This window comes from Anopheles gambiae, chromosome 3 (assembly GCF_943734735.2).
Source record: "Anopheles gambiae chromosome 3, idAnoGambNW_F1_1, whole genome shotgun sequence".
Lineage (NCBI taxonomy): Eukaryota > Metazoa > Arthropoda > Insecta > Diptera > Culicidae > Anopheles > Anopheles gambiae.
The window spans coordinates 2,904,662-2,926,648 of NC_064602.1; the positions used below are offsets into that span (position 1 = coordinate 2,904,662).

The 21,987-nt window shown below is 47.1% G+C and overlaps 2 protein-coding genes across 13 annotated transcripts; both read left to right on the forward strand.

Annotated features, from left to right (window-relative positions):
* The first annotated feature begins 693 nt into the window (after positions 1-693).
* On the forward strand, positions 694-16,231 carry LOC1278027 (protein turtle). Of its 12 annotated transcripts, XM_061656238.1 has the most exons (14): positions 891-1,411; positions 2,016-2,585; positions 7,144-7,624; positions 7,754-7,878; positions 8,773-9,055; positions 9,142-9,383; positions 10,239-10,509; positions 10,591-11,445; positions 11,568-11,648; positions 12,013-12,093; positions 12,300-12,713; positions 13,192-13,258; positions 13,396-13,407; positions 13,527-13,667. In XM_061656238.1, exons 3-13 carry the CDS (start codon positions 7,198-7,200, stop codon positions 13,397-13,399), a joined length of 2,850 nt encoding a protein of 949 aa, XP_061512222.1. In that variant the 5' UTR covers positions 891-1,411; positions 2,016-2,585; positions 7,144-7,197; the 3' UTR covers positions 13,400-13,407; positions 13,527-13,667. The 12 variants fall into 12 exon arrangements, 10 of the variants coding, with proteins under 10 accessions (XP_061512213.1, XP_061512218.1, XP_061512212.1 ...); XM_061656229.1 differs by lacking the exons at positions 891-1,411; positions 13,396-13,407 and adding an exon at positions 694-791 and having other exon boundaries at positions 13,527-16,231; XM_061656234.1 differs by lacking the exon at positions 13,396-13,407 and having other exon boundaries at positions 886-1,411; positions 7,754-7,866; positions 13,527-16,231.
* A 2,988-nt stretch (positions 16,232-19,219) lies between these two features.
* On the forward strand, positions 19,220-20,057 carry LOC1278026 (probable RNA methyltransferase CG11342). Its single transcript, XM_317552.5, has one exon. It carries the CDS (start codon positions 19,303-19,305, stop codon positions 20,047-20,049), a length of 747 nt encoding a protein of 248 aa, XP_317552.5. The 5' UTR covers positions 19,220-19,302; the 3' UTR covers positions 20,050-20,057.
* The last annotated feature ends 1,930 nt before the right edge of the window (positions 20,058-21,987 follow it).

The following is a 21,987-nucleotide window of genomic DNA, read 5'->3' on the forward strand; positions in this document are numbered from 1 at the left end:
TGCGGTAGATTTACCGGACCGCTGGATGGCACCAATGTGTCCCAAAGATCATCTGTAACAAATGCCCAACGATATATGATGACAATTTGTAGAACTATTTATCACTCTTAACGGTCGAATTGGAAGCAGGAGAACTATTGTTCTGACAGGTGGCTCTTTTTGCAGTACAGAATGCACCACTCGTCCCAGGCATACAACCACCCGATTGGGTCCGCACCAGCTGCGGTAGGGATTAGGCTATATTGATGAAAAACAACAAAAGGCATCGAGCGTTACGGGTCCCATATCTTGCACGGCACCAAAACCGGTTCAGCGCCCCGTTTGAGTGGCCGCATAACATCAAGTGAGTGCTTCAAGAAACGAGTTATCATTCTGTTCTGGGTAAATCGGATGCTGCGCGAGTAAGAAGCATAGCTAGAAATGGGCTCGTAATTTAAAAGCAGCTCACTTTAACGGGAATGTCCACTTTACCATGCGCGGTGCACCTTTCTGTAACGACAGTGTAGTGTTTTGTTTAAATCGCTCATTCCTTAGCAGGCAATGTAATTGTAGCAAGATGCTGGATTCAAATGTTGCTGGAAATGGTAAGCAATAGCCTTCTCTTTCTACAACGCTGCGAGAGCGAGAGAAAGAGATGATTTGTGTTGTTCATTCCTTCATTCCAGTCCGTGGTTCTGGTTTGACTTCAACGTTCCCTGTGCAGTTTGTGCAGGGTTCGTGATCGAGATCAGTCAGCGATTGGCGTTGAGACAGCAATCGTCCAAATTCTTCCCTTCCTGCGAGAAGTGCTTGTAAGTTAAGAAACCTGTACCAAATACCATCTAAGCTTCATAATACACTTGAGCACATTTTTGTAGCAGTTGAGGCCGTTTATGTTACTTCAAAATATCATGCGCCGCGGGGTACACTCGTGTTTTCCGCACAGCAGTGTGTTTTTAGCCAAAGCAGAACGAAACGTTTGTTTGTGTGGGTTTGCAAAGGTGCGCATCATGTTGCTTGGTTGAACGAGCAACATAACAACGAGCAGCAGCAGCATAGCATTCTCAAGCAGAGCATGGTAGTGTGCATGGTGGTGGTGGCGATGTTTGGCTTCATTCTCGCTCTCGCCGTTTCTCACCGTTGCTCATCAGCAGCTCCCGCGCGGGGTTCTTCTTTTTTCGGTTGTTCGCAACAGCTCAACATACCGAGAGAGAGAGGAGAATGGGCAAAGAAGCCGTCGTTTGTGAGAAAGAGCGTTTGTGTAGGGCCACACAAAAAATCGATACTAGCGTATGCCCATTGCTCTTCTGCTGACTCCACGCATCACACATTTTTCAGAAGATCTTCGAAGTAGGCTGAGCACGGTATGCTTAGAGCTCCGCGGTGCTAGGGATCTGGTAGTTTTCATCAACCGTGGTGTGCTGCCTGACCTGTAAGTGCTTTGTTCAAGTGCCTGCGTGTGTGTGTTGGTGTATTCTGGGAAAAGAATTCACATTTTCACGGCAATCGTTCGTTTCGTAGAGTGGCCGTTTTTTTCGGGGAAGCAGAAATGTTACAAGTTTTGCTGCATGTAAAATACAGCACCACTCCCGGAGCAATGGATTGTGAAAACGAGATGGCAGGAGCAATGGATAGAGAGAGAGAGAGAGAGCAGGAGTGAATGAGAGAGCACGATAAAGCGAGAAGGAAGATGCGTGTGTATGTATGCGCTGGGAACTGGCCTGGCTTCTGCGGGTCAAACGGCGGTGTGGGCTGTGTGTTATATTCTGACTGTGGAAACGCTGGAAAAGCTCGCCATCGGTGTGTGTCTGTGTGTTGAGATTTTAGCACTGGTTTGCGGTCACCCGAAACCTGATTGAGTGCGGAGAAAAATAAGGTGTGACGCGATCGCCTGCCCTTACTCACGGAGGGAGGGGAAAGGATGTGATAGGCGGCGGCGGCGGTGGCGGCACACACACGGTGGCCAAAAAGTGGAAATTCCTATTCTTGTTGCGTCGTTTTTTTCTCATTCTTTTTGGCGTGCAATTTCGTTGCAGGTGTAATTGATCCGACAAAGGATTACTATTGTGCTCACAGCGCAGTGTGCGGCGTGAATTCGTGAAAAGGCACGGCGATTTTTATCCGCGGTAATCTGTTATCTGCATTCCATTTTTACCACGTGTTTGTGTGTGTGATTCGAGAAAAAAGGAGAAAAACAGAGGAAATCATCAGTGAGCGTGTGTGTGAGCGTGTGTGTATGTGTGAGTGGTATTATGCAAATGTTGGCGTGTGGAAAAGGTGTGTAGCACTTTCCGTTAAATGTCAAAGGTGGCGCTTGTAAAACTAGGTGAAAATCGCATAAAGAAAGGATCAAATTTTATCGAGCGCACCTGAGTGGAAGGTGCCTTGAAGCATTGCATTGTTCGGGTGTGACGTACTGAAAAAAACGTATCGTGACATACAAACACACGCACGCACGCACGTGTACCTGTGCCGTTAGAAGCTGGGGAATTTTCATCTCCATCCAACCCCCCGCGTACCGAGTGTGTGACAGCAAGTAATCGCAGCATACCGCAGAATGGATTATTGATTGAAGCTCACTACAGCAAGAACACATTCATATCGCGGTAAGTAAACCCGAATTTAACCATCATGTTGCTGGTATACCGTGTTTCGGTATGCGCAAACGGAGATCCTTCTCTCCCCCGGGCACCATGGTGGAAAAGGGGTGGAGAGGGTCACCGAAAATAATGGTCCCCGTATTTTGGGGCTGTGGTTACTTTGGCGCGGTTACGGTTACGCTGCAGCAAAAATACGCAGTCAGCAGTCATCCTAGGCCTACTATGGTACGGGCCCCGGCTGCTGCTGTTTGAGGTCACATGTTGTTCGAGATGGCAGGATGTTGTTAGTGCATGTTTTATGGCTTCCTGCGAATAGTGGCAGTGTATGTGGCTCTCAGTTTACAACAGCAGTGGCGCTTTCCACGCGCAGCCCCATCGTGCAGTTGTCCACAGGAGAAGCTTAGAAGAAAACCAAAAAAAAAAGTAGGCTAACCCAAACTCCCTTTTTTGGGGGATGTCTTTCTTTTCGCCCTATTCAAAAAGGGCTGCCCTTCTGGTCGGCCGCCACCCCCCTTTGCTGCGGTTGGTGATGGCAAATTTCCTGTTTTCGGTGTTTTGCGTATTTTTCCCCTTCAATGGATTGCACCTCGTGGAACACCACCCCACTCCGCAAGCAAGTGCAGTTGGTGTTAACTTGCCACTATGTGCTGCTCTTCTTCTTGCCCATTACACGTATCGAAACCTGGAACCGTTGTGTCAAAGCAATGCGCGCCGTAGACAGGGGCTGGAATGTTTCACCCTGCTGCGCACCAGAGGGTTGGAAAGGGGAGGAAAGTCGCACTTTGAGAACGCACGGGCTCATAGGGCCGAAATAAAGAAGGAAGCGAACGACAAAAAAATAAAGACAGGTCACAACTCCTCTGGGTGTAGTACGGGAAGACGTCGTAGCGGCAAAGAACGAAGCACAAAGGGAAGAACGGTGGGAAAGGGAGAAGAATGCAGGCGGGAAAGAAGAAAGCAAAAGGCCAACAAAAGGTAGAGAGCGAGGAGAAAGAGAGAGAGAGAGACCCAAGATGGGCCGGATGGGAAATGTTGGCGTTTTCGTTTTGCTCCTTTTTTCGTCCGATGCGCCCGTTTACCATCTTGGTTGGTTCTTCCGAGGGTTGCGTCGCTCGAAAGGGGGCGCACTTTGTGTTGCGTCTTGTGTGGTACGGCGGGTTGCGGCGGGGGGCATCGTGGTGATGAGTGTTTTAAGGCAGGCGGGGATTGTGTGATTGGCTTTCCTTCGGATGTCGATGGCGATGTGATGATGGCGATGTGAGGACGGGGGAACCGCGGTCGGTGGTGTGTATGTTTTGAATGAATTTGGTTGGTTTCTTTTGCGCCGCTTCTTTCATCCTCTTCTTCTCCATCCAAAGGCGGTGGGAAATTACGGTGGAAAAAGATGGGAAAAAGAAAAGAATGATGAAAGTATCGATGAATTATTAAAGAAAAAAAGTCAGAAATAAGAGCCCAAAAGCAGCTTGTAGGGGACAGCGGGAGGGAGGGACTGATTTTGATTCGAGCTGACTTCCGCCTGATCACACGCAATCCGATCCGGGACGACAGGAAGCTGTGTGGTATAAAACTGCAGCAAATTGTATGGCAGAGAGCGAGAGAGAGAGAGCAAGAGGATGTGGTTTGGAACGCAGTAGGCCGATAGCTGCTCATCACTTTCCACTTCTCTGCTGTGTATTGTTTGCATTTTCGATATTTAGCATAATTAACAGTACACCAATTATCGGTGAAAAATGCTCATAAAGCATGTAGTGAGGAGGTTTGCAAGAAGGTACCTTATTCTTGAAAGGGAAACGTGCGATAATTTGAAGAATCGAATCGTGCAGCAATAATCGGGGAATCATCAGGTTCGATCATCAAATGCAAAGGAAGTATAACATTTGAAGCTTCCTACCGCGATCACATTGACCTCATCACCCGTCAGCATATAGGGTGGGGCGGCCAACGCCGATGTCGATCGACGGAATGGTACAGCAAGTAGCAAAAGAGCACTCAAAATGTATGATTGTAATTTGCTCCTGGCTGCCTCGCCGGAAGATGTAATTATTGCTATTATTTGCTGAATTCTTGTGCTGTGTTCTGCTTGCGCAGGAAAAAGCATTTGTGAACGATTTACATCCATTGCAGCAGAGGCTGGGCTGCCCACGATGGGAAGGAAGGGGCGCCTACACGGATACGACCACCCCGAGGTCACATAGCGCCATACCACCGGGGTTGTCGGGTGTCAAAGCGCGACAACGAGCACAGCCCTCTCATAGCTCGTTTGTTTTGGAATCAAAGCAATCAAAACAGCGTAGGTGGCGTGACATTGAGTTCAAGCCGACTTCTTCTTGAATAAATTTTTGGCCCGAAACCGTACCCCACCACTACCCCGTCCCCTCCCGTTGTAATATGTAACGATGGCGACTTTATTTATGAACACCAAAGTGTGAACCATCATCATCGGTTTTTGATGGTGGAGAAGCATAAAAAATAGATCACTCTTGACTGACTCGACTGGACGGACGACAGGCGTGCGAAGTTTACACGCCGTTTTGTTGGTGTGTGAGACGATAGACAAGCAAATTGTGTGTGTGTGTATGTATGTGGGTGGAATCTGTGTGACAAACTTGTCGTGAGGAGATAATATGGGACCAACTCCCGGAGGCTTCTGTCAAGACGACGACGTGCACTGGCAAACCCTTGATATTTTTCATACGATTTTGGCGAGGGAGTAGAAGCTAGAGCCTCGCAGTTCTCAGAGATTCTCGGGGCCAGAGGTGAGCGTCAAGTCGGTCGTAGCGCGCATGAGCGGTGCTTAAATTTTTGCTGGTGGTCTTGTGCTGGAAATTCTCGTGCACACAGGGACAGAGGCACAAATTGACCAAGGCAAATAGAGAGAGAGAGAGAAAAAGAGAGGCAAAAAATAGATAGTTTTATGAATATTTCATAGATGCAAGCATATGCATTTCTTTTATCGGGAAGTTTTGAAAGAATATTCCATGAAGAGCGATACGTTATTTTCACGCTTTCTTCGTGGTGTCTAAACATTTCCTTTAGCTCAGTAACTGCTCAATGTATCTCTGTATCTCCCAGCACGGAATCAGGAATGCTCTGGAGTAGAAGGCTGAGCATATCCGGGGAGCAAATCCGGAAGAATATATGGATCATGAGCCAAAGAGATGGAAAGAGAAAGAGCGAGAGCACGGTCCCAATAGTGTGGAGAGAGTATAAGGGAGAGAGGATGTGAAAATGAGAGACCATGGCAAAAGTTTGAGCTAGAGTTTTTCTCGAGTTCCACCCAGGCAGGCAAACATCATCGTATATCGTGTATCGCACGCAGCTCCAGGACGAATTTTCCTCGAAAAGTGGGATTTAGGCTGGAAAATCTGCTTTCTCGTCAAATATATACGTCCTTCCCAGCTGATGCAGTTGTGGAGTTTTGGCTGTACACTAGCGTCGTCAGGTAAATCACGTGCACTACCTGGGGAGCCGTGGGAAAAGCTTCAATTGCTGCAGCACAGTGAGCTCCAGCAATTCCAGGACTCCTTCTTTGCCTGGATGGCATGATGTCCTGTCCCTCCTATGCGTAATGGCAGAGGTGTGTGATATTGTCACCATCGTGTGTGAGTGAGTGTGTGTCTACGTGCGTTTGCGTGTGTGTGTGTCCGTGATCGACGTGGAAAAGTAGGCTTTATAATTTCCCTGGATTAACTCCTCGCACATTATGTGTTACACAGTGCAAAAATTAACACACCCCTGCTGGGTGGGGAGGAGGGGTAGGCACTGGTAAGCGCACTGACATGACCCTCTGCCTGCCATGGCCCACTTCTCGTCTAGGCCGAAATTCCAACGCTCTGAAACACACGTTGCGTACTATTGTAGAGCTTGTGGCAGCTTGTGGAGTTTGTGTGTGTGTATGAGTGTGTGTGTGTATGTGGGCACGGCAACGGGAGGTGTTAGAGTGTTTCCCCACATACGCTGCCTTCATCAGGACAGGACAGAAACATCTGCATTAAGGGATAATAGTTGAGCAAATCTTCGAAGTAGGCGGCGCACGGGTTGTGAGGCGCACGGGAGAAGAAGGATATGTGTGTAACTTTAACTGAAAGTAAAGTATTAGAATGTTTTCAACCAGGCCCCACACACACAATATGGTGTGGAAGGACGAGCCAAGGTAAATTGCCGTTTCAAGGGTAATCCGCAGTGTGTGTGTGTGTGGTATAAAGCGTGTACGTGGAATGCTGTATGATTTGAATTTGATTACGTTGGCCACACCCGCCCCGCGTACTTGGTGATAAAGTGGTATCGTTGTGCAAAATCTGTATTGATCCATGGTGGTGGTGTTGGTGCTCGGGCAAACATTGCTACAAATGCTGGCTCACGTCGGGAAATGCTGAATGAATGCTCTACGATTATATATGGCAATCGCTCGCAGAAGGAAATGTTCTATTTTTCTTTTAGGTTTTTAGGAAAATGTGCAAGAGATTCAAAAATATTGTAACTTTTCAAATGATTTTATATTTCTGAGGAGTCGCTGGTAATATAAGCTATATTCTAATGAGCATTTTATCCTCGCCATTTGCAGGTAATACCAGCGCCATGAAAACGGTACGTTAGCAGTGACTATGGGAGCAGAGGCATGGGCATGTGCGTGGACCCTGGGGTTTTCCGGTGGTGTCAGGCATTAAGCCGGTCGCGATCGTATGCCACTAAAACCACACCCAAAACGAGCCCCCGGCAAGCCTTAGCGAGTCCTGGCCGATGCTGCTCTGCACGGGCAAACGACCGCAATACCGATGCAAGCCGTAGCGCAATAACAAGCGGAACACATTCTAAAGTGAAAACAGTTAGCAATTATACTAGCAGCAGCAGCACTAACGACGCTGGTCACGTTCACGAGGACAACTCACTGCTGACTGGCCAGTACAGTGCCCGAGTACGGCGGAGAACGGCGACAGACTCTAATGGTGGACGCACTACTACTAGTGATAAGTCGTTGAATCGGTTGATTTCATTTCTATTACTCGCCCTGTGCTTCACGTTGGGCTGCTGTACAATTAATCCCCGTAAGTACTGGCTTCACAGAAATTGCTTCACACACACATGATGATGCTGATCCTGTGTGTGATCATTGCTCCCTTCTGGTCATCATTACATAATAATGCTTTACGCGCTTCTTCTTCGCTCTCACACAGCCCAAGATGCAGTGCACATCACGGCGATCCTCGGCGAAAGTGTCGTCTTCAACTGTCACGTCGATTTCCCTGGCGAGCATCCCGTTCCCTATGTGTTGCAATGGGAAAAGAAGGTGAGCGAAAAAGTACGTCATCAAGCGATCCCGGAACTGCTAATCAAGTTTTTTAATCACACAAAGAGCGAAAGCGGCAAAGTATTGAACATATATCCTTCGAAACCCCGCGATAGTCTAAGTATTACATACACTTTGTTCTCAATGTTCAAGTTGTCAATCTTACCATTTTATAATTACCATCTTTCTCTGACCCGCGTCAGTGCGCTCTGGGGCATAAGTTTGCATTTGCTATTAACATTAAAACACTTAGGTTAAGATCCCCGGTTAAGCGTTTTTCGTTATTTTATTAAACACATTAAACACAACAAAATGATCACCAAGTGCTTAGTGCTACTGGCTTACGAGTTTTGCGAAAAGAGTATTTTGAGTTAAAATGTGCATGAGTATACCCCAAATTCGCGAATCGTTTCATTTTCTACATCATTGTTTTCTTTTATACACAAGTGTGCATGCATGCAATTGGGTTTGACGGGAAACTTAATATTTAGATAAAGCTTAGGTAATATACGATCGAGATAGGAGCGCCAAATGGAGTAACAGATTGACATAATTTTTCGTTTATTAGGTGGCAAACGGTTGGTTTAGTTGTTATTAAAGCATGCTAATCTTTGTTTATGGATGCCTTTCGTATCATTGATTGTAAACGGCTAACTGACAGTCGAACACTCTTTAAAAATTTGTAGCGACTCGAGGATCATCCCGCATTTCTGTTGAACTTGCATGAACACACTTTCATAGTTAACTGGATAACAGTACATTATCAAACACCTATCTCTCTCTCTCTCTTATCGATAAGAGCAATAATGTATGCTGTAGCAAAAATGTTGCCTTGCCCGCTGCCGGAAACTAATTCGTTCCTCTCTTTCGTCTGCTCCCTTTGCTCGGCACGCGCGCGTCCCCAAGGGCCAGGAAATTCCCATTTTTATATGGTACGAAAGCTATCCTACCCACAGCGGAGAGGGATACGAGGGGCGCGTTTCTAGAGTGCCACCAAACTCGACGTTCGGCGCGGCATCGCTGAACCTCACCGACATACGCGAATCCGATCAGGGCTGGTACGAGTGCAAAGTAGTCTTTCTAAACCGACCTCCGAAGCAGCATAAGAACGGTACGTGGTTTCATCTGGACGTCCATGCACCGCCGAGGTTTAGTGTAACGCCTGAAGATATAATCTACGTTAACTTAGGTATGCAGCGCCGCCATTACCAACTTTCGTTTTCGCTTCCCTTTATTAGCTACTGATGTGGTATCGACTGTTCCGACTGATTCCAGGTGACTCTATCATACTGAACTGCCAGGCAGATGGCACACCAACACCAGAGATTTTGTGGTACAAGGATGCCAACCCGGTGGATCCGTCCTCTACTGTTGGTATCTTTAATGATGGCACCGAGCTGCGGATCAGCACTATCCGCCACGAAGACATCGGCGATTACACGTGTATCGCGCGCAATGGTGAGGGACAAGTCTCCCATACTGCCCGTGTTATAATAGCGGGCGGCGCTGTAATCATGGTAAAAATTTTGACTAAGAACGAACCTACAAACCTCTACCATACTCTCTGACTCCTCGTAACTTGTGACGCTCGTGTGTTTTGTTGCTCGCGCAGTGCATATGAATGTTGTTATGAGTAGCTCTCTCTGTAACGTTTGTGATAATACGTCTCTCTCTATATATATATACATCTCTCTATACATCTAACACTATTCCTTCGTTAAGCTGCTGTCCTCCTTGTTATCTGTCACATGTACCTTTACCTTCCTGATGTTGCCCAACTATATATCTATGTACCTAGAGCACGAGTGCACCTTTCTCTTCTTCTAGCATATTGTCGGCCCGATGGCAGCTGTAGTGTATACACACACACAAACACTTGTTTGCGGTAGAGACGATTTGTCTATGTCTTTCTTCTTCTCTTCTTTGGTCTCTGCATATGTCCTTGCACAGCAAACACTACCACTGATAATAAAACCGATCTGTTAACCTTTCCGTTTCACGAATTTTGATACATTGCGCTGTTGTGCGCCTTATTAAAATCACTAACATAATCCGGTAGTGGCTAATCCGCAGCATGATCACAAGCGCACACACACATACACCTTCGGCTCAGTAAGTCGAATCCTACAGTAAGCCCTTCTTTATGTATCTTGGCCACCTCTGTCTAATATCCTTTGTAGCGTGTACGATTGCGTGTGTGTGTGTGTGTGTGGTTGTGTGTGTGTACTTTTCTATGATAGCGTAGCATAATTCGTAATCGCTGGGGGATTTTCCCCCACAAATTGCAGTGTGGTTGTGCAAGAACGCAGGAGCTCCGTTCGAGCAGAACCGTGGTTGTACTAATGCCGTGTTACCAACTCATTGCTGTGCAGGTGCCGCCCACTAATCAAACCAAGTTGGAGGGAGAGAAGGTGCAGTTCACTTGTGAGGCAAAGGCAATGCCGGGAAATGTTACAGTAAGATGGTTCCGGGAAGGGTCACCGGTACGGGAGGTAGCTGCCCTCGAGACGCGAGTCACGATACGCAAGGATGGTTCGCTCATCATCAATCCGGTCAGCGCGGACGACTCTGGGCAGTACACGTGTGAGGTATCGAATGGCATTGGAGAACCACAAAGTGCTTCGGCTTATTTAAATATAGAATGTAAGTAAATGTTTGGATCATTTGGTGGCAAGCTCTGAAACACAAACTGGTAATTCATTCATTTCCCCCTCCCCCCAATAGATCCTGCCAAAGTGACCTTCACCCCAACAATACAATACTTACCGTTTCGTTTAGCTGGTGTTGTACAATGCTATATAAAAGCGAATCCTCCTCTACAATATGTAACATGGACCAAAGATAAACGATTACTGGAACCTTATCAAACGAAAGACATAGTTATAATGAACAATGGGTCGCTTTTGTTCACGCGCGTCAACCAAAACCACCAGGGCCGGTACACCTGCACCCCCTACAACGCTCAAGGTACGCAGGGTTCGTCCGGCCACATGGAGGTGCTGGTGCGGAAACCGCCCGCCTTCACCGTCGAGCCGGACCCGCTGTACCAGCGCAAGGTGGGCGAATCGGTCGAGATGCACTGTGATGCGCAGGAAGCGGAAGGTACCTCCAAGCCGAGCATCCAGTGGCAGCGGCGTGACGGGCAACCGCTGCAGAAGAATCGCGTCCGCATCAACAGCGGCAACATTACGATCGAAAACTTGCGACGGTCCGACTTTGGCTACTACCAGTGCGTTGCTTCCAACGAGGTGGCCACGATCGTGTCCGCTACCCAGCTGGTCATCGAAGGGACGCAACCGCACGCACCGTACAACCTGAGCGGCTCGGCCACCGAGTTTTCCGTCACGCTGTCCTGGATGCCGGGCTACAGCGGGGGACCGGACTACAAGCAGGACTACACGATCTGGTATCGCGAGGCGGGAGTGTCCGAGTGGTCCACGATTCCTGTAACGCCGTCGGGCAGCACGCAGGTTACGATCAATCGGCTCTCGCCCGGCACGACGTACGAGTTTCAGGTGATCGGCAAGAATGCTCTGGGCGATGGTATGATGAGCAAGGTGATAACGATCCGTACTCTCGGTAAGTACTCTCTTTGTGGTTTGTCCAAATCCTAGCTCGGGATGCGGGACAGTAAAGTGTGTGAATTGTAACTCCTCACTTGTATTTACGAAACTTTCACCGCAAATGATGCTCTTGCGCAGACGCTCAAAAGGCGAAGAAACCTTCGACGACAACGGCAGCGCCTAACGATAAAGAATTCAAACACGCACCAGAAGACTTGGGTAAGAGGTCCGCACGCACGGACATCTCTCCAGAACCGCCTTGCCTGCATCCTTGCTTGCCACACGTTTACCACACCATTGTTCTTGGCTTCGTTTTTCGCGCCCATTCTGGATTTGCATCCGTATCGCTCATGCATTCATTTCCATTCTTTTCAATTGGTTGGTTCGTCCACTGACACTGCACCACTGACACGGCATCAAATTAATCAAACACATGCACACAAGAGTTGCAGTTGCCACACATCACATTGCCATTAACACTTCCATGAGAGGGACGGGATGTTCATCGTACAGAGCTCACAGTTTTTCGCACCACGTTCATTTGGTTTTATTTTACGTTCCGTTTCTGCTTTCCGTTTTACAGACATCGATAGCTATAAGAACATTTTATTCCCTACCGATTCAACTGGTTCGACCTTTTTCCCACCCGTGTTCCGACCGACAGGTACATTGATTTACATACACATTATCATCTCACGTAACAAAAAACACACTACACACTACATTACATGCTCCTTTTTCCCCCCAATTTCCTCAATGCTCTGTAGTGTTTTTGATTGCCGCTTGATAGCGTTTTAGTTGCATTCTATCCGCTCCGTTTGGGAAATGATCTTTACTAATCGCAAACACATTGGTGGCGCGCCTTTGCAGGACCGAAACCGGGTCAGCCACGGAACGTGACGGTGGTAGAGATACCGAACGGTTTCCTGATCTCGTGGCAGGTTCCGCTGGAGCGGGCCCACCTCGTACAGTTCTACACGATAAAGTACCGCACGGATGCACAGTGGAAGACGCTGAACCGGGGCCAGATCCGGCCGGAAGAGACGTCCTATCTGGTGAAGAATCTGGTCGGCGGCCGAACGTACTACTTCCGCGTGCTGGCCAACTCGCTCAAGAGCTACGAAACGAGCGAGGAGATCAAGTTTCCCGTACCGGCGCGCGTGAAGCATAAAGCCATTACGGCGGGCGTGGTCGGAGGCATCCTGTTCTTCATCGTGGCCATCATACTGTCGATCTGCGCCGTGAAGATTTGCAATAAGCGTAAACGTAGAAAACAGGAGAAAGGTTAGCATAACCGGGCGGGATTTACTACGAAAGCCGTAGTCAGGGTGTATACTTTCCCATCTTTCCCATCGACCTTAACCTAATTAACATGTTTCTTCTAGTTAAACAATAACATAGCTATAATTACTAACAATAGTTTGGATTGTGTGAATAGTTTAAGGTTTAAAGCAGTTGATGTTTTTGCAACTAGCTGATGAAAATGAGTCTCTCATAATTGTTTTGCCTTAATGATGCTGTTGCTTGGGTTCCAACTTCATTGGAACGTGGAAAAGATGTCAAGACGTTGAAAAACCATTAAGCAAAACAAACGGGTATACGCCTTGATGAGTGCTGCCATCATTTTCCGCTACTAAAACGAGCCCATCCACTTCTTGCAGTTTCCTTCCGCGCGTTTGTGTGAGAGAAGCGTTCGAAGGAAACTATGAGAATGGCTCGATATTACCACCCGTTTTAATTGTTAGAAATTATCCGATTACAGAACTCAACATGGTAACGGCGAGGCTAACAGATAGGAACGCACTTAGTCAACCAATACCCTTGAAAAGGTGAGTATTTAGCAAGGCTTGGATTTACATGTTATCCCAAATGCGAGTGAGAAGTTGCTTGCTTGTAATGCCCCAGACTTTATACTCGTATCTCCTTATTTTTCATTTTCTCTTGCACTCATGCTTACCCTGTGAAGATAGATACAAAGGTAAAAAGAGACTCATGACATGATAGAAGAACGTTGGAGATCTATCTTAGCTAGAACGTTTCGTACAGTATCACTCTAAACTTATATTTGTTTGTTTGATTTCGCCCATCTCCACACAGATATATGCAAGGAGAAAGAAAAGGAAGCCGAATGCCCGGCCTAAACATACTGATAGCTATATTACACTGGATTTGGCCACCAGGACGTTGTCAAAACTGTGATTCTATATATTCGAGTAAATTTATTGGCGACCAATCGATGAACGTGGGACAAATTCATCGCTCCGCCGACGGTCGGTTCGTGCTGTCGCAGGATTTGGTGGACGGCATCGTGTCGCTGCGCAACAGCATCGTATCGCAGTACAGCAGCAGCGACGACGGTGGCTTCCTGCCCAAACGACTTCCCTCGCTGACGAAGGCTTCCTGGCGCAGACCGCTCGTATCCTACCCGAGCCAGCTGAGCCTGCAAATGGAAACGACCTTTGGCAATCACCATCATCATCATCATCTACATCATCACGGAACGGGCCCGGTACCGCAGTTGGCGCAGCCACAGCAATCCCTCTACACCAACACGCTGCCGGAGGGGGGTAACGTGATGGTACCGTCGATCAGTTCCACGCTGCCGCCCATGCTGGCCGCCCAAACGATCTACACCACGCCGTCGAGAGTTTCGAAGGTGGTGGCCAGCTCGCCGGCCACCTCCAGCCCGCAGGTGGTCAACTCACCGTGGTCACCACTGTACTTCAGCGATCTCAGCTCGGTTCACCATCTCAGCTCGGCCGAGCGTTCCTTTCCGACGCCGCAGAGTGTCCACTCCGTGCATCGGTACTACAACCACGAGCTGCCGGTGCTGCAAAGCCTGCAGCACATGTCGTCCAACCATCACCACCACCACCACCATCATCATCATGCTACGCACGGCTTCATACCGGTGTCGGATGTGCCGGTCAGCCTGCCGTACTACTACGGTCAGCCCGGTGCACAGCAGCTTCCCACCACCACCTTGCAGCAGGAGCCGCCGTCAACAGGCCAGCAGAATGTGTACCAAAACATCCCGTGGAGCTATTACGGCGCGGGTGCGGGTGCCCGAGCCGCCGGCACCTATCCGTACAGCAACCGATCGAAACTGTTTTCGCGTTACTATCCGCGCAGCATGCCTCGAAGCGTAAGCCGGACCATTCCCGAGCTACGCTCGCCCATGCTAAACCTCAACCTCAACACAACGTCCCTCAGTGGGGTCGGTGGGCTGGAGAACTCCCCGCAAAGCTACTCCAGCTCGAGCGGGTTCGGCAGCAAAAACACCTCCAGCAATAACACCCAACCGAGCGGTGCCTCTTCGGCAGCGATTGCAACGACGACGGGCTCGACTCACAACCTCCTGCGCGAGTGGCGCTATCTGCCCCCGTACAGGCCGCCGCCGCCACCGCCAAGCCTTCACCATGCAGCCCCACTATCGATCGGGGGCGGCCGGTTCGAAAATCCACCCTACTCCATGTCCCACTGGCTGGAGCTGATCACGCGGCTCAACATAGCGTCGGAGAAGGCCAACATCAACAACACGGCCGACGTGGGCAGCGTCGATGGGCACTACGAGTTCGATCCGTCGACGCCAACGCCGACCGCCTCCACGCCCACCGGCCTGATCCGGGACGATTTCCACCATCTGATGACGCTTCCCTCCACCTCGAGCGATCTGCTGTGGAGCGCGACCGGGCTGGCGGGCGTCGTGTCCTCGCTGAGCGGCGGCCGGAAACGGGGCCAGTCGCGGTACGACAATATCGATGCGCGCGTGCAGGCCATGAAGGAGGAGTTTTACGAGTACCGCAAGCGGCAGCAGCTACAGGCCGTGAGTGGAACGAGCGCGGCAGAGCTCGAGAGTGCCTGCTAGTGTGTAGCTAGTGATGCTCGGCGGATTAGTAGAGTAAGTTTGTTGTAAGTTGTAATGTTTTCGAAGCCGAAAAAGGTTCCACGTTCTTGCCGCGCGAGACACTGTATTTTGTTTTCAGTGTTTCATTTAGTATTCTTCTTTGCTCTGCTGGGTCAGATGTTGGGGTCAGACCAAACCTGGGTGGTTTGAGCGGGGACCGCTTTTGGGGTCTGTGCAAAGCAATAGAAATTTGCTATAATTTATAGTACGATTTTAAAGCGCATTTGAGAGGGAAAGTGAGCGTCAACTGTTGTTATGTTGTGATTTGATGTTTTATACATGAGGAAGAGGAAGTAAGGCGGTACTGAGCGGCACAACCGGCACAACAGCGAGGATGTGATGAATGCAAATGAATGCAAGTGTAAAACATGATGATAAATCCTACACTAAAGGAATCAAATCGAGAGGTGAAGAAAAAAACACTGACGATGACCGACCGGGCAAAAGGTCAACGACAATTGCGATAAAATCAAGTGAATACAACAAAAAGAAGTTATTTCAAAACACGTATAGAACGCACGCTCACCTTTACTGATACTAAAATCACCCATTTCACAAGACAAAACTTAAATGGAACAAAGCCCATTTGTAAGCGATAAAACAAAAAACAAAACAAAACAAAACAATTTTCTGCACATAGAGAAGCGATTCAAATTGATGAGGTAACATGAAAAATAGGTAACCACGTAATTAATATTTAATGTTCTTCTACCCCCCCACAAAACCAATATTCACCCACTCAGATTGAAAGGAACCGTCGGCGCACGAAACATACATGGATGGATGGTAGGGGTTTGTTTGTGGGGAATGGAAAAACGCAAAAAAAACTCACATCGCAATCGCATATGATCGAAAATAGCGAACACGACACAACTCTCCCACACACACACAGAGACACAGAAAAAACGGCAAAGCAACAAATAGTAGAACGTAAGCGATTATAAGTAAGATATAATCCAGTAGTAGTAATAGTAGTGTCACAGAATGTGCAACGACATCGCCGAATTGCCGATTGTGTGTCGAACACGTGGGTGCAGCAAAATGCATTAAACAGCAGCACAGCAGCAGCAGCAGCAGCGCGCATAACAGCATTAACGAACAAGGCAGAGGCACCCAACCAGCCGACCCAACCAGCCAGCAAAAACGAAGAGAATGCAATTAATGAACGCTCGCTCTGGTGGTCGGCAGGCAATGGTCCCGACGTCGGAACTGTCCCCCGTCCCGTGGGGATGGTTCTGTATTACAAGGGTAACCCGGTTATTCTAAACTAGCAAACGAGAAAATGTTAAGGTGGGGAAAAACAAATCCAAAATTAGGTAATTTGAAGCAAGGGGGATGTGTTGTGTTGGTTGAGCTGTTGTTGAGCACAGTGTTAGCACACAAGGTGGATGCTAGAATGTGGGAAGTGATTTCTGCAGCTCCTGCAAATGCATTATCTCGGGTGATTTTGGGGAGCCAGTCGACGAAACACGGTGAAACAATGAATGGTGGTGATGAGATGTGCGAACGATCTGGTTGAAAATAGTCGACACGAAAAAAAGGGGTTTATTTTTTAAAAAACGTTTGAATGCATTATTTTGAAACCAATACCTATAAAGAGAGGAGTATTGTGTACACAAGGCAGCAGCAGCACTAGAAAAAAAGCAGATAATTAGGGAAGTGGTCGCTGGAAGGAACAAGTTGTAAACGAACGTATGTTTTTATGATAACACACAGTCCATTAGATATGTGAGTTCCACACAACAATCTGCACAAATTAGAACGCGTTGAACGAGATTCTGTCTTGAAGTGTAGAAAGTGCAGGGGTGACACGCAGAGCACTTTGGTTCATTGTTTTGTAATGTTTGTTACATTATGAACATTTTACCTTTTAATGCTCGTCAGATAGAGTGAGTAGTTGAAGTAACTAATTGATTTCTATGTTGCCGTTTATGTTGTCAGGTGGAGCATAAACGGGTTTTCAAGCATTTAGTTTTTGAAGTGCTACACCATGTTTCTTCGTACTTATTTGTGCCATGGCGCAATAGCTAACGAGACAGAGAGAGCGAGAGAGAGCGCGAGTTTCCGTTTCGTTGTTTTTGAATTGTGTAATTTTGTGTTGCAAATTGTGAAACCACAACAACAACAACAAGAACAACAATAATAAGCAAAATAATTATAACCGAATGATGAAGTATTGAACTGGTTTCAGTGCTCAGTGCAGTAAAAAGGGCGTTTTAATTAAAGAAGAAGAAGAAGAAGAAGAAGAAGAAGAAGAAGAAAACGGAGGAAGGAAGCAACACGAAATACCCGCGTTGGAGGTTGGTTGAAACGGAAGAAGAAAAAAATCAACACTATAACAAGCTATAGGACATAGCTCTAACTAGGACAGTTTATTATTATTAGGTAACAAGATCGATGATCTCTCTTTCTCTCATTCGCGATACGAAGGGCAATTGAGGGCAAACAACACAAAAACACATACACAAGTAAACACATATTCACAGGGACACAGGGACACAGGTTGGCAGGCAAGGTTGTGGGAGAGGCTTCTTTGGAACACACAAGCAGAGACAGGCAGACAGGCAGTCAAAGCATGCGGCGAAACAACAAAAAATGCAAACGTAGAGTAATACACACACATCTTAGTCGCTGGCGAAACATTAAGAAAACCCACACACACACACACAACTACACAAACACACACACACATACAGACACAGATCGTTTAATCGCGTAACTTGTACATATTCCTTGTTCTCATATGATTTCTATAACAAGTATAGAGAAAGCAGTACCGACATACACATACATTCCATTAGCTTCTAGTTTATATCGAGTAAGGTTTAGAAGAAACACTTAAATAATAACAATTATCGGACTAGAACAAAACAAAACAAAAAAATGGAAGCTATTGAATATATAACGAATTACAAGAAAAAAAAATACAAAAACCAAAAAAAGCAGATAATGTTTTAAATTTTTAGAAGCTTTAATTTGTGCGTGTGTGTGCGCGTGCGTGCGCTGCCTGTGTGATGTGGGATTGGTGCGCATAATAATGATTCATTGTTGTTGATTGCGTTCATGTTTTTTGCTTCTTGCCACCACAGGGCACGTTTCATTTTTTTTATTCAAGGAAATTAGCTTGAAGTTGATATTATTTTATTTTTATATTGCTTAAATACAAAACGAGATTCTGTTGTTCGATACAAACGAACAAATTTACAAACAAACAAACAGTGCAAATCAGTTGTAAACCGGTGCGCGTTAAATGCACACATGCTTTTAAGTTTAGGGAAGGAAGGAAGGAAAGGTGTAAGAAGAGCAAATTAATTTATTTTTTGCGACGCATTTATTTATTGATAAAAACTGAGTGTGTGTCTTAGGTTTACTTTTATTTTTTTATTTTTCGTACTGTGTAACTCACTATAGATTGTATGATTTCTAAAGAAAAATAAATAAATCTAAAAGTAAATCACAACGATGTGCCCTCTCTGACTTGTCTTTTCATGAGATGATGATGTATGCGCGCTGTTTTGCAACGCCATCTATCAAAGGATCGCTCCTTAACCCTGTGCAACCAAATCAGCCTACTGTGCCTCTGTTGACCGTTGTCAATACGCACAGAACCACGTGGCTGGGACAAATTTTGAAAATTCAAAAGTGACAGCAATCTGACACACAGCACACAACTGACAACTGGTACAGTAACGTACAAAAAAACTCCCTGGCAATAAGTTAACTGATACAAGCATATCCGATTCGATGGTTTTCGAAGCAAAGAGAATGGTTAAAGTATAATTTCTCGGTATGCAACCCATATTATCATATGATTTTGTTTTTAAATCCACTTCATGCTGCATACATTTTGTTCATCACTGTTCCCTTGACGATGTAAACAACAACAAACCAGCGCGTGCTTGATTCAGTTGTCAGCTGTTCACGCGAAAGTACGGGTCCTCGTTGCATAGAAAAGCGCTCGGAACGATGGGAGAAAGTAACGAGCAAGTGAAGCATGGCAACTACCACAATTATTACAAATTTCGTGCAGAAGACAGCATCCGTGCCGACATCTTGGCGCAACATTTAGCAGCCCTGTGGCGCAGTTGTGAGCCGCCCGCCGGACCAATCCACCTGCTGGATGTGGGCTGTAATTCCGGCCAGTTCACGGCAAAGGTGCGTCAAATCGTGCAGCAGGTGGGCCAAGGAACGCCGGCTGTGTGTGCCGTTGGGTTGGATATCGATCAGGAGCTGTGCGATCGGGGCAGTGCCGAGTTCCCCGATATTGAGTTCATCAGTGGAAATTTGCTGGACATAAGCAACCGGGAAGAGGTGAAGCCTATGGACGATCCGATTGAGCGGTGCATGAAGGCTCGGAACATTGACCAGTTCGACGTTATCTGCTGCTTCTCCGTGCTCATGTACGTGCATCTGAATGGTGGAGACGCTGGACTGCGCCGTGTGCTGGATTATCTGTGCAGCAAGGGGAAATTTCTCATTATTGAGCTGCAATCCTGGCAAAAGTACCGCGACCAGGTACGTCGACTGAAGCGAGACGCCGGCGAGACTTACCCACTGTACACGGGCCTCCAGTGGCGGGGCAATGGGGGAGCGCTGGAGGGTTGTATCAAATCGTACATCCAATCGAACGGTATGGAACTGGTGGCAGAAAGTGCGGAAAAAACTGAGTTCGATAGGCAGTTGATATTTTTTAAGAATAAAAGAACCATTTAAAAACATTACGATCATCGTGAGAGGTGGAAAGTTCACTTGAAAAGAAGAGAGTTTAGTACCTCGCTTTTTAGAACATTGCACGGCAAAGCTTACACAAAGCTTCTCGCCACCGCAATGGTTGTTGTATTGGATAGGGACATTTTAGTACAACACTGGCTGGAAGATTTTAACGAAGATTTTCGCCATTCCCCGGTTTTGGTGTATTAAAAAAAGAGGAAAAAACATGTATTACTGCACATTACTAAAATTTGAATTTCTAATTTACAAAACGAGTTTCACAAGTGAGATGAATGGCCCTTTCCTCCAAACCCGCTAGAGTGCGCGGGCACTTCCAACCCCTTTGCCGGGCACAATTAATATAAACACATATCTGCCACTTCAGAGATGTACATTCAACCATTTGTGGAATCAATTTTCCGATTGATTTGGCTCAATTTTATGCGTCGTCATGCGCCAGCACGACGAGTGCGGGCTAGAATAGCAATCGTGGCATTTCGAATGTATTTCTGCGCGGAAAGAAATACAAAAAAACAGCGATTTTATTGTATTGTGAGCTACCCAACGCAACCCAACCCATGGCCCAACCGCTCTGTTGGAATGGTTTTAGTAGGAAAGCATCCATTAAAAAATTCCACCGCCTGCCGCGATACAAACACAGGCGAAGTGGGCAGCAAGGATTCTTTCTAGTACGGTTCGTTCACACACAGGGCCCACAGACGCACCACACTTGTTGCTTGGATTCAATCGGGAAAAAGGTCTCCTCTGCTGCTGCTTCGCGGTCGCAAGGAGTAGGATTTATCTCCGCACATGGTGCGGTTCTCAGCGTGCGACCAGCAATACATATCAGGCATACGGGGGTGACCGAGATGGGGGTTGGGAGGTGGGTGAAGTTTCGATCAAAATTCATGATCACGAATCACGGACACACGCACACACTCCGTCCCTGGTGGGTCGCGGTCGTTCGCTAATGGATATGCTTTATTTCGATCGGCTCGCTCGCGCCGTCGTCTATTGACACTTACACAATCGGAATTAGGTGCATAAATAATGGCCCTAATTTGGCATGCAAAGAGCATGCGGAACAAACCCCCCTCACCCTCACCCTCAGTGCTCAGGAATTGATAGATTGTTTGTCTAGGTGAACGGTGGTGTACTAAAACACCGGTTCAGCATGCATTTATCCAACCGATTTGTAGCAGCTCTGAGTTGCTGTATTGTTTGTTTAATTGTTTGCTCTAGTCTACACTACAGTGCAGTTCTCCCATGCGTGTGTGTGCGTGTAGTTTGTTTTGGAATGCTCCAGTTCCCCTACGAGGAAAGATGGCTGGAAAAAGCTGAAACCAAGACCATTGATTGAATGTGGCTCGTCGTGGTCGTCACATAAGCCCAAACGCCTTGTTGTCGCGCTCTTTCTCTCAAAAAGCTAAGCTAAAATGGTAGAAGGTAAGGCTAAAAAGGGAGAGAGAGGAAAACAAAGCTTAAATACGAATAGAAAAGCCAAAGGCGGAGGAGTTTAGTGAAAGCAGATTCAAATATAAACGACTGCCACGACTGTCTTACCGCTGTATCGATAACCATCGCTCGAGTCGCTTTTTCTCAGTTTAGGTGCTGTGGAGGACTGCTAGGCCAGCCATACGCCACCCTTAGGCAAGCAAACAGTGCAACAGCGCAAGTGGCGTGCTGTATTTTCTTCGTCCTTTTGTCTTACCTTTTGCCCCACCGTTTCCACCACGTGTGGGGAGAGAAAGTTCGAATTGTAATGTTTCCCCAGATAAGATAACAATAAAATTCTGCAAAAGGGCGAGGGCTGTGTGCGAGCTTTTCCTTGTCTCTGCGTGAAAGAAACTTTGCCAGTGGAACATACGAGTGTGTGTGTGTGTGTAGTTTCACGGGGGGGCATTAGACGTAGCAAGTGCAGTGGGGATGGAAGCGGCACTT

Excerpts from the sequence above, each read along its gene's own strand:
- LOC1278027 (XM_061656229.1), top strand. The coding sequence starts at position 7,198 with ATGGGCATGTGCGTGGACCCTGGGGTTTTCCGGTGGTGTCAGGCATTA. Across the intron at positions 10,510-10,590 it reads GGCTTATTTAAATATAGAAT|ATCCTGCCAAAGTGACCTTC; the intron begins GTAAGTAAATGT and ends TCCCCCCAATAG. Across the intron at positions 11,649-12,012 it reads ACACGCACCAGAAGACTTGG|ACATCGATAGCTATAAGAAC; the intron begins GTAAGAGGTCCG and ends TCCGTTTTACAG.
- LOC1278026 (XM_317552.5), top strand. The coding sequence starts at position 19,303 with ATGGGAGAAAGTAACGAGCAAGTGAAGCATGGCAACTACCACAATTAT.